The sequence below is a fragment of the Centroberyx gerrardi genome, chromosome 4 (genome assembly GCF_048128805.1).
Source record: "Centroberyx gerrardi isolate f3 chromosome 4, fCenGer3.hap1.cur.20231027, whole genome shotgun sequence".
Taxonomy (NCBI): domain Eukaryota; kingdom Metazoa; phylum Chordata; class Actinopteri; order Beryciformes; family Berycidae; genus Centroberyx; species Centroberyx gerrardi.
Window position 1 is genome coordinate 4,747,854 of NC_136000.1, and position 12,864 is coordinate 4,760,717.

A 12,864-nucleotide genomic window follows, 5' to 3' on the forward strand; every position below is an offset into this window, starting at 1 on the left:
CCGCGCCGGGACCGACCCGCCGCGTGAACCGGCGCTCGCACCGGGTCACGTCAAACCTACGGCTTCTCGACCGGGTCTGCGGCTCAACTTGGTTTATTCGTGCAGGTTTTCCATCAGTCAAGAAGCTGCAAGCTAATTATTTAAAGTGGTAATTCTTAAGATCCTTGTTTATTTTTGTTTTGTCTCCATCTTTGTTGCTCGGCGCTCATTGCTGTGGTGTTTCTGCACTGCACTTCCCACAGATCACCTGTCAATCAAACAGTGTGGGCGGAGCTTGGATTTTCTGTTGATGCAGTTTGAGTTTCTCTTTTCTTTGTGGCTATCGCTGCTCATGCTAACCACCCAGTTCTTCTTCTTCTGTTGATTCCAACTGCTGTTGCTGCTTCCGTAAATGTAAAACGCATCACTTCCTGTGACACCGGGCGTTTAGAACAAAGCAAATGCAAAAGCTTTCATCAGCTGAGTATAGGTTGAATCACTATTGTGTTACACTAATTGGTGATAGAGTAACAAAACAGACATTTATTTATATGAAAATGTACCAGTCCACAGGATCAGATGTAACCGTTCATTATGCCTTTAAACTACAGTTAGCTCCTATGTAGAAACTTGGCTTGCACATTAGAACAAAGGGCGGGTCGGGTGGGTGAGAGTGGGCGTTGTCGTGTTTATCAAGCCGTTACCCGCGGGCGATATTTCTCTACGTTTCTCATCTTCCTCGACCCTCTGAGAAAACCTCGCAACCCACTTCAGGATCCTGAACCGCCGGCAGAGGAACGCTGATCTGAACAGGATGCTTTGGGACTGAAATGATCTGATGGGGATCTACCAAAGTGAAGTTTAAGGGTTGGGGTTAAGTAAATCTTATTTAAACAAATGGAAAAAATGCGGGGAGATGATTGTGCTCGTTCCCAGTGAAGCCCTCAAGAAATTTCAGCATCTTGAAATATTGAAAATTCTTGAAACAAGGCAAGTGTCGTGGGAAACAACTGATGCTATCTCATTCCACTGACCGATTTTTTTTCTCCCCACTCGTTTTGACACTTGATATTAGATTATTAAACGACTTGATAAGATCGTAGTCCCATGCTCCATATATCCAGTTTCACTTCAAAAGTCGATCTGGATTATACTGGGAGGTTTGTGTGCGTTCCCAGTAAGAGGCGATATTCGGTTCCCGGGGTAACGGAGGTCTGTCACGCCGCCATGTTGGAGGACTGACACCAAGAAGAAGAGACTGTTATCACCTCTTTCTTCTGGATCTTTCCTCCCGTGTTAGCAGCATGATCTGAACTCTTTGTCTTGTCAGGGAGGAAGAGGAGACAACTTTGCAATCTCTCCTTTTTGTTGTCTCCCTCGTAACCGACGGTAACCACTTTCCAAACGTTTGGTGACGGTTATCTAGTGTCTGCTGGGCTGAGGCTGAATCCTTGGCTCTTGGTGGTGATTCAGTGAGTGTTTTTACATGCACAGTAATGCATGTTGTAGATTCAGTTTCCTGGTTAACAGTTGGCTCATGTAAATGAGAATATGAGAAACCTGAATATAAAAAGCTGCTGTAAGATATTTTCTGGGATACTGAGGCTCAAACACCGCAGCTCATTTACTGATGTTTTTTTACTGCAGTCGGTCTGCAAGTTCTCTTTCCATAAGAAGATTAATATTATTGTTTTTACTCATGTAAAGCTGGAGTCAAAACAAACTTCTTCAAAAACAAATCTTAAGTGCTGTTTTTTTTTGTTTTTTTACTTTAGTCTTAAGAAAGAAGTTAGGAAAAGTTGATATTCATCAAAATGGCTCTTAAGTATTTTTTTTTTTTACTTGAAACATGGAAATGTAATTCTTGAAAGCAAAGCTTTCATTTGTTCTTACATTTTTTCTTAAGTTTAAGATAACCTTCCACTTGTCTTAAAATTGTTGCAGTGAAAAACCTCTAAATTCATTAATTTCAACACATTTTAGTATTAATAGTTTTACTTTACTACAATTAGTAAATAAAATTAAGCTTAGCTTATTTTTATTTGCATGTCTCATAAAAAGAATCTGGCAAATTAGACAGTTACATTTAATAAGCCTTTATCCAAAAGGCAGTAACCAGAGTGAAAGAGAGGAAAATCCCCTTTATGCTTGTTTACATCGTATTTGAAAAGGAAGAAACCAAGAGAAGTTCATAAGAAACATGACTATTATTAAGAAAACATTTGGGAATTGCACTTAAGAGCCTTCTTAAGAACTTCCTAATATTTATTCTTGGGTAACATCTATTTTAAGAGCACTTTTTTAGACAGCTTATCCCAACTGTAACCTTATTCAGAAAACTGCATGTAAACACACTCACTGATGCTTTAATGAAGTCGCTCGACTGAAGCTTACACACACACACACACACACACACACACACACACACACACACACACACACACACACACACACACACACACACACACACACACACACACACACACACACACACACACACACACACACACACACACGCTCCTCAAGTCTGGAAGTTAGACATGATGAACTTAGTTCAAGACAGCAGCCTAGGCAGAGATTTGAATGAGATGAGATGTTTATCTATCACAACTCAGTCAATAGACATTTGAATAAAGTGATTAACACACTAACGTTTCACTATTCCAGCTGCTCAGCATGTCGGCTGATGAAGCTCGTAAAGCATCCCGTCCTCCCGTGTGGTCCGAAGGTGTAAATCCTTTTATCGTTTCTTCTCTTTCCATTGTATTTATTTACTCCCGAGTGTAAAAATGTTTTATCTGAAATGTATTCTGAAGCCCTGTCCGGACGGAGTGATGTGATGTGTAATGTAACTCTGTACAGTGATTTGAATGATTCATGCAGAAAATCTATTACAATATTATTCCCCAAGACAGCTGAATTAAAAATACATCACATCCAACATCCAACATCCAACATCCAACTACAACGTACCAACACACATAAAACTGAATGGAGAAGTTGTGGAGCCGGACGGGGCTTTTTATCTGTATCTGTAAATACATTGCTGATGTAATTTAAAAGAAAATTAGATGTATAGTGTATGGAACCATTAACTGTAACCAATGGCAATGAACACTCTTCACTAGATCACTAGATCACTCCGCCAGTAACGACCTTTCACCCCACAGCACTCTGTGCTGCGGCAGAGAAAAATAGTTCAATGATTTCCTGATTAGTGAAAGTTGTGTAGTGGAGGAACTGAGTCATGAAATCAGCGCTAATTTTAATTTATGTACTAGCTCAACTCCCTGTGGAGCCACAAATGGCTTTTTTGGAAATATTTTGACAAACCCCAGTTGGATTGTTAGCAGCAAGACAGCTGACTCAGGAGCCAGTGTTGTCTGTGGGTCCAAGTACTACAGGTATGAAGAGACTAAGGTCCAAAAAGACCCAGAGATTTGTTTGGGGATGAAAACAGGCAGGAGTTAGAGGAGGATCGCTCACATCTGGAAAGTTCGAGCGGTCAACCTAACGGAAACACAAGGACTTTCAAACAAGAACCTCCTAAGGTGTTTTGCCCGCTGGCCACAGTGGCTGCTGGATCCCAAAACTCAACACAGCCATTTCCCCTCCTCCACCGGCCACCCGGCCCGCGGAGCAGAGCGGGACCTCCGGAGGACGGGAGGCCGCCTGCCGGAGTGGCGGCGCGGTCGAACCGATCTCACGTCTCAATCAAAATGGCGGAAGAAGCCGGCTTGCAGCAATACACAAAAAGTCCTTTATTGTATTTTTTTGTCTTTTCACTTTTTTTAATGATGGCAATTGATCACCTCTTTTTGTACAACAAAAAACGGCTTTACATGATTGAAAACCCAAAAATGCAAACATATCAAATAAAGTCAAAACCAATTCCGAATTCCATTGTTTTGCCTTTTTTTTTTTCCTTCTTCTTCTTCTGCCACCTCCCCTCCTCTCCCCTCCCCTCCCCTCCTCTCCTCTCCTCTCCTCTCCTCTCCTCTCCTCTCCTCTCCTCTCCTCTCCTCTCCCCTCCTCTCCTCTCCTCCACCAGCCGTCTCCTCTCTGTCCGGCGGGTTTGGTTTGAACTCGGTGAGCTTGGCACAAAGGTGTGTCAGTCCGGTCCAACGCGGCGGTCCGGGTTTCAGTTCAGCGGTTTCTGTCTGGATGGATGGAGGGTCGGCCTCTGGTCCCGCTCCTGGTCCTGGTTCTGGTTCTGGTCCGGTCTGGTTAGATGCGGGTGAGTTGGTGCCAGAGGCTGGATGGCAGGATGCTCTCCACCTTCTCCATGATGAAGTTCAGAGGAGCAAACAGCGTGCTGAGGAACTGGAGAGAGAGAGAGAGAGAGAGAGAGAGAGAGAGCATTAGAAAAACAGTCACACAGCTTTGATAGGGGCTCTAGGTAACACACACACACACACACACACACACAGCAGCTGCCGTCCCGTCCTGCTCACTGTATTCTTTACTGTCGCTCTTCAAACAGAACAATCTCTGTGATCTGGTTGGTTTTCCACTGACGTGTTCCCGTGTTCCACAGTTTTCCAAACCAAATCCCGTGACTTTTCCATGACTGTTCATGACATGCAGCTCAGCAACGTTTCCATGACCGATGCTGGCTGCTGTCTTTGTTCTGATGTTTAATTAGCTGGTTTGAACCTGAACGTCCCGTGAGGCCTGCAGCATTATGGGTAACATGATAATCCTGATCGTTTCACTAGATGTGATGAGTTATTAGTCCTACCTTTAGTGGATGATTTGAGAAATACAATTATTTTACTGCATCTTATATCAACAATCAAATGCTAATGTAGGATTATTAATTCTGGAGACTGAAATCATTTTGCAGGATTATAAACAAATGTTTGCGACCCTGCCTCCCACATCTTTCCTCTGAATAAACAATTCATTTCCACAGAATCTCCAAACCATTTACAGTGGCCACTGCATCATGTTCATCATAATTTTTCCAGGAATGGGAAACACAAATTTTTCCATTCCATATACATTTCCAGTTTGTCCCTGACTGTAGGAGCCGAGCCTGTGAGTACAGCAGGCTGTCGGGCCTCGTCCTCGGGTCGCTGTTTTGGCAACAGGGAGGGGAGGGGAGGGGAGGGGGGGTTGTGTGTGGGGGGGATAGGGGCTCCTCCAGAGCGACGGCAGGTCATGGAGGTTTCCACTCTGTCAGATGGCAGATAAAAGCCGCAGCAGGGTTCGAGGACAGAGAGGAGCCGCTCTGCAGGGCCGCTGAAGTGTTGCTGCTGACTTCTGCCTCGTCCTATCACACATCTCAACCTCCAACTTCAAACGGGACTTCTTCAAAGGAGGAGAAGTGTGTGTCGCATGTATCTGAAGCGGGCGGGCGGCAGGCGGGGCGGCCTGCTGGGTAGAGAGAGACCGTCCCGTAACCCGAAGAACACAAGCTTGATCCCTGCAACAGCCGATGAGTGGCCGCGTTTACATGTACATTAAAAACTGTGATTAAGGAAATAATGTGAGTGAGGCAGAGCGTGCACCATGTAAACTCCATACTCTGATTATATTAATGTGATTATGCTCTTAGTTGAAATAAGTAAATAAGTGATCAGATTTCAATCGCATTAATAGACTCCAGACGTGTAAAACACCTTAACTGCATTTCTTGAACTGTGGTCAAGTTGCACATGTTGCACAGCTCATGGTGTTCTGAAGGGAAGTGCAGTCTGTACTGAGCTGGACCAAGATGGCGGGCGGCAGGAGGCGGAGCTACGCTTTTAGAGTTACGCGTGTCGCAAGACATGAATATCATGACAGACATCAACTGTAAAGTCCCAGTCCCAGCGCATTGCAAACAGTCGGAAATCTCACCTACTTCCAAAAGGCTTGTTACAGTTTACAGTTTAGTCATGCAGAATCATGACTGTCAACGTTTTGTTCAAATTTGACAGTGGCAGGACAGGAAACGAGCTATTTCTTTAGCAACAAAACTCAAATTCGCACAATTCTCACTAGATAATTAAAATAAGTGCTTCACTCATGTAAACGGGATTATTATGGTTAGCTGTCAAATTATGGAATCATATAAACGTCTTAATCAGACTGTTGCCTTATTGGAGACAGCAGCATTATTGCGTGCATGTAAACACAGCCGCTGTCAGCAGCCATGTGTCCTGCAAGTCTCTCTGGATGAGACTCAGCTGAATACCTACAGTATGAATGTAGAGCATGGGCCTGTCTTCACTGTTGCAATGGGGATAGTAAGAGTGAGAAAGAGTGTGTGTGTGTGTGTGTGTGTGTGTGTGCCAACAGCTCTCCGCAGCGCTCCAGTGCTCCAACCAAAACACCCCGTCCCGGCGCTCCTCGCCCCCCCGCAGCAGGGAGATGGTATCTGCTGATAGTGTCACATCAGGGGGAGAGAGATGAGCTCACCCACATTCCAGGGGCGTGGCACAGCGCCGCGGGGAGGGATGGGAGGGGGGGTGGGGGGGTGGGGGGGTGAGTGGTTTGGAGAGCGCCCTCCGGTGGCTGCTATGAAGACAGGTGGGACGGTCTGTGGCGGGACATGCCCGGTTTGTATTGGGACTCGGGGAGGAAATGAACTGTTTCACAAAGTTCACAAGACTTCACACTGTTTTCTGTAGGAACTGATAATGTAACAGCTGCTGCATGATGTAGTAACTTGTCAAAATGTAATAATATATATAGGTTGTATATAGGTTTAACATGTAATACATTGTTGCATAATATAATATATTTTTAACTGATGTGATATTGACTAATAATGTAAAAAAGCATGTTGAGCCCCATATGAAGTGATAATCACTGGTTAATGTAATAATGTGATGTTATTACATTATCCAGCAGTATATTACATTAGCAGTTTTTTATTACATGTTCAAATTATATAGAGGGACATCTTATTACATTTTGACAAGTTATTACATTATACAGCAGCTATTACTGCAGATCATCAGTTTGTACATACAGTCAGTAGTTCAGGACCTCTGAAGAGAGACTGGCACTGCAGCTACAGCAGCTTAGACCCATCCTGATGATGTGGCTCTTACAGCTGCAGGTAGTTTAACTGATGCTCTTGTAATTAGTGCAACAGCAGAAGCGTCATTTCCTAAATCACCAAAAATTACACGCAGCCAGTAGAGGGGAAGTCATTCAGTGGAAGAAGACATGCGATTCTAGAAGAGATGACTTTTGGGTTTTCTCTTCAACAACGTTTCAACCACCAGCGCAGGTGGAAACAGACGTGACGGAGTCTGACAGCACAGAACAGCTGGAGTCAGACAGTGAAGAGATGAAGGTGAAGCACCTGGTGGGTCCAGAGAGAGAACCATGTCTGTATTCATCTACGTCTCTTCTGGGTGAATGTGTGTGGCGTAAAAGCCCCAAAAATAAGGAGTACCCGTGTTGCATTTCACCCAGCTCACATTTTATTTGTTGACTTGTCAAATGTTCACATGTAAACATGACTACTGTCCCCTGTGGGCCACCGTAGGTGACTGATGGGAGCCTGTGGCCGGGGGTTTCTTTCCAGTGTGTTCTGGAGGAGAAAACTGGAACGCTTTTTGATCAGAAAACAACAGCCTGAAGCGGTAGAATAAGAACAAAAAGCTGACCTGCAGCAACAAAACAGAGAAAATCCAATTTGGTGAAAAACTCAACATTTGAGGGCTAGAAGACGGACCGGCGGGGGACAGAGAGTCTTCTGGAAGGCCTGCTGACAGTTTCCAGCAGTGAGAAACAAGTCAAAACAAATCCTAGTGGGACAAATTGAGTGTTTATTTGCCAACACGCAAAATGTAAATGTATTATTTATAGTTGAGACCAAGATCAGATCAATGCCCTCTGAAAACAAACAAAAAGTTAATTTGTTACCCTGCTGTGTTCAGATGCCTCTACATGTACAGCTGTTTATCTCACAGCCTTAGGAAAGACTCCTTCAGCTCAGGGACTGTGTGTGTGTGTGTGCGTGTGTGTGTGTGTGTGTGTGTGTGTGTGTACTCACAGCTTTAGCGAAGACTCCCATGAGTTCGGGGAACTGGTGTGTGAGCAGAGCCAGCATGGCGGTGAAGGAGCAGAGACCGGCCGTGAACAGGATGAAGAAGGGCAGCTCCTTCTTCGGGTAGACCGACACCTCGTGAAACACTGCTTCCACGTGGGACAGGGACGGACGCACACACACACACACGCACACACACACACACACACACACACAAAAAGAGTTTTAGTTTAGTGCAAAATATTTTAAACCACATACATTTCAAAATGTCCTTCACTGGTTGCTTGGTCAACTCTTGTGCTGTCCAGAGAGCTGGTTAGTGATTCTTCTCCTTTTCTCTTGTTTTTTTTTAAATTTTCATTCATGGAATCTACTTTGGAGAAAACTTCAGACAGTTTGTAACTGTTTATATAAGCCAAAATACTGTAGATGACAGTTCACTGTGATTATGGGCACTCCAGTGCTCCATAGTACCCACAATCACAGTGAATAACGCCCTGTCAGGTACTATTCCTACTTTACTGGTTATAATAATGTTTTCATAGGAGAATATTTTCACATTTTGGAAGAAAATCTACCTCCTGAATTTAAAGTAGCCTGACCTCTGACCCCTCAGAGTCCTGCACACAGGGCAGGAAAATAACTCATTCATCCACTGAATGATATTGACCAAAAAATCTAATTGTGATTATGATGATGATTGACAGAATATTGCAATTGTGAGTGTTTCTTGTCTTGAATTTTTTAGAACATTTTTAGAAGAAAAGTGATTTTGTTTTGTTTTGAAAAAAAGATGTCAGTGTGCAGGATTTACTGAGTTTGAGTGTGATGAAAGGTTTTCACCAATACTGTATTTGATTCATGGACCAAAGATCACCTGCAGCTCTAAAACACCTTGTTCAGAAATCCATTTTGGACCAAACTCTCTCTTAAGCAATTAATTGCAGCCTCTGTGATTTGGAAATTGCATAAGTTCATATTGCGATTTTTTTTTTCTGATTAATTTTTCAGCTCTATCCACCAGACACAAAAAAATGTATCCCAAAGTTGACCAGCCAGTTTTACTACCAGCCAACTATGATGTGTACAATAGGGGGGAAAAAAGTAAATGATGATTGGTGAACTTGTCAGAATCAAACTTACTAGCCACAGACAAAACTGACTTGCAATTGGCTGGAAGCTGGTGATCATTCCCCACCCTGCTTACAGGTATTTTATGTCTCATTTCAGTGTTTTCTGATGACATAAACTCAAAAAAGCGTAATAATCTGCAGGGAATAGAAGCTTTAAACTAGAGGCAGGCGTAGTTTACATGCAACCTCAACATGTAAACTGTTCCCTGCTGAGTAAAGGGTTTAAGCTGCTGTGTGAAGGTCGTATGTAAACAGCAGGCTGTCACACAGGCATGTCTGATCAGGTTACTACACACAGACAGCTCTCTATACTGAACAGGCTCTCCCATATATGAAATGTATGTGAGCCATATTGCTCCCGTCATGGAAAAAAAAACAACACACTACTGCAGCTTTGGTGTCTTCAAATGAAAACTGACATTGTCTTCCATGTGCTGGGTGAGTTTCATAACTTGAAATCAGTTAAAACCCCATTTGTGTCGTTTCAGAAATACATGGGTGTGTATGGGAAAATAACAATTCTCTTCTTCATTCATGAAAAACCGAAAAACAGAAAAAACTGTTGCAAACTGTTTCAGGAAAGAGTCAAATCATTTTCAGACAGACAGTCAATTAAAACACTGCTGGAAAAGGATTACACACACACAGACACATACACCCTGAAGCCTACACACACACACACACACACACACATACTGTATATACACCCTGAAGCCTACACATACACACATACATATATATTCACTCTGAAGCCTACACACACACACACACACACACACACACACACAGTGCCAGTGTGCCGCTGCAGGTGGCTGGAAGCCAACTTAATCAAGTGAAGGTTTGTGTGTGAGGACAGATAAGCTGCTGAGCAGACAGCGGGACGACACACACACACACACACACACACACACACACTCACAAACGCTCTGCTCTCCCTCCAGGAGTCTGGGATTTTGAGATCGCAACAATTAATGACAATTCAATCATTCCCCACAATATTTGCGAGAGCTTTTACAATTAGTGCAATTTTTCTGCATGAAAATGGTCAAATCAAACCAACAAACTGTCGACTAAAACCCACGACTCAGCAGTGGAGCTTTACAGCGGAGGAGACGGAGGAGGATTCAGTGAGGAGGAGTTTTAGTCTCCCAACAGGCGGAATAATAATAATATTTATAAGAATAATGGCTGTAGTTTTATTTAGTCTACAGGTGGAAGAGGTTGAGTGCACATTTTTGCATTTTTCATTTAACTTGCATTATAACAGTTCCCATTTACCACCGAACCTTTGGTCTGCATGCTGTCAGTCAGAGGAAGACGATGTCACTTCAAACAGGAATGGGAACTTTTTAAATGAATCTACACAATCTTATAATCATGAAATGTATTCAGATGTACTGATTTTATTTGGTGTTTTCTGTGCCGATGCTGAATTGAAGGTTTATTTATTAAAACTCAAATCCAAGCACAGTGTTTTCCTTTGTTGTAACTTTGAGCCCAGAAAATGTTCTATATAGTATTTCCAGCAGTTTCAGTGATTATAAGACTGTTTCTTAATGGGCGGTTGCTCTAAAAATCTCTTTTTATCTATCTAGCCACTTAAGTACCAGTTTTTGTGTTGACTTATGATTTTTACCAATTTTAACAATTTTACTGCAAAAAACACCTAGAAGTTGTAACCAAATTGCATTTTTGTCTCTTTTTTTTTTTTTCGAAAACCCAGTGCAACATTTTAGTTGCGATACTCCATGTCTACATGTGTGTGCACGTGTGTGTGTGTGTGTGTGTGTGTATATATGTGTGTGTGTGTGTGTGTGTGTGTGTGTCAGGGCGTCTCTTACTGGGTAGCAGCTCTCTGTCGGCGGTCTCTGTGCAGATGGGGTAGGGGTAGAACAGATGACCCTTCTCCAGAGGGTACGGGATCATTCTGAACGCTACACACACACACACACACACACACACACACACACACACAGTACTCAGTTTACATGATGAAGCAAGACAAACAGACTTCTTTGAACATGTATGTGCAGTTTTATTCCAAATCACTATACAGCCATTTTAGATTAGAAAACTGCTCCCTGATGTTCACTGTTCAATATTAAAAACACACACACAATGTTACTGATTTTAATAAACAGCTCCAGGCAGTTGATAACTTCAATAATATTCAAAAGTGAGTTTTATTTTCACGCCAGCAGTCATTTAGTAAGAGTCACGTTATTAAAATGGTGGATATTTCAATTTGGAATCAAACTCCTGAACGCTACCTAATGCCAAGTGTGTGTGCTTGTGCTTATCTTGACTGCAGTGTGTGGGTGTGTGTGCGTGTGTGTGTGTGTGTGTGTGTGTGTGTACTCACTGCCCTCCCAGGTGCAGTGCAGCAGGTTGAGCGCCCCCTCCACCCTCTTCCAGTGCTGCAGGTGGAAGAAGGCGTAGGCGATGGCCTCGCTGTCGCCTCGCTTCAGGATGTGTTCTGGAGGAAGAATCAGACTCTTCATCTCCAACAGATACTGATGGGAGGAGGGAGGGGGGGATTCATAGAGAGAGAGAGGAGAGAGAGGAAGGGATGGGGGGAGATAGTGAGAGATACAGAGGAAAAAGAGAGACAGATATAGAGGCAAAAAGAGAACAGAGAGAGAGGGAGAAAACGAGATGAAGAAGGTTTAGTCTCTGGATTTCACACAAACAGCAAATGAAAAATCATTCCAGGTAACACAGATCAGTCAGGCATCTTAGTAGAGCCAAGAGAGACTCGACCAGTATCTGAAAACTATTCTAATTGGGTAATAATAATCTGATTTTAACCTGATTTTTGGGCATTTTTTTGGCTTTATTAGAGAGTTGAAAGTAGAGAGAGACAGGAAAGACTGTATTGCATCTATAGCAAATGTCATGTAAACGCCTCAGTCTCATTATTGTAATCAGAGTCAGGTCATAATCTGTGTAACGGTTAACGCACCTAGATCTCACACATGCATTGGTGTGTTTCATGCTGCATTACAGCATTTTCTGCTTCCAGTAAACACCGAGAATAACACAAGCGATGGTCGATTATTCACTGCGTGGTCTGAACAAATATTTGGATATTTGATGTGTGCCACAATTTACAAAGGCTAAAGCAGATAAAGGATGAAAAACAAAAATCACATCAGTTTCTGCTCCCTGCAGTATGATCAGTTGCATATCTTCAGCAGTCATGTTGGCAGTGAGGACAGTTCGACTTCTTCAAATGCTGCCATGCCGTTTTGGCTTGGCCTTCCTTCTTCCTCGCTTGAAGAAATAGCTCGATGCTCGTTGAGATGTTTCAGTGTTGTTCTACCTTCCACTGAGCCAGATTGTTCCTTATTTTCTTAAAGTTTGCCCATGCTAGGTTTAGGTTTTGTGTGACTTTAATGATGACTGAACTGGGGGCGTCCCAGTGGCTCCAGCCTAGGATCTTTGTCACGTCATCCCCCTCTCTCTCCCAGTCTTTCCTATCTCTCTCTACTTTCATCTGTCCAGTAGAGGTGAAAGTGCCCAAGAAAAGCAGCTGGTGGAGGATGAGTCCATAACGACACCAGAGGGAGGGTGGAGGCACCAGAAGCCCTGTAGCTGCAGGTGGAAACCCCGCCTGCGAGTCTTACTTTGGGGACGTGGGGGTTGAACTCCACCGCTCTGTGGATGGCTTCTACTGCGTTCATCTCTGCTGTACTCAGCCCTCGCCTGGACGCTGCCTCTGGAGAGAACCTGCACACACACACACACACACACACACACACA

General features: G+C 43.4%; 1 protein-coding gene across 1 annotated transcript in view; it reads right to left on the reverse strand.

Moving 5' to 3' along the window:
* Positions 1–3,989: 3,989 nt before the first annotated feature.
* The window catches only part of st7 (suppression of tumorigenicity 7), a 46,219-nt gene continuing 37,344 nt past the window's right edge, over positions 3,990–12,864 (reverse strand). The window contains 5 exon segments of the mRNA XM_078283182.1: positions 3,990–4,302; positions 7,976–8,115; positions 10,944–11,036; positions 11,465–11,615; positions 12,729–12,831. Coding sequence (XP_078139308.1) covers positions 4,207–4,302; positions 7,976–8,115; positions 10,944–11,036; positions 11,465–11,615; positions 12,729–12,831 — 583 coding nt within the window. The 3' untranslated portion in view covers positions 3,990–4,206.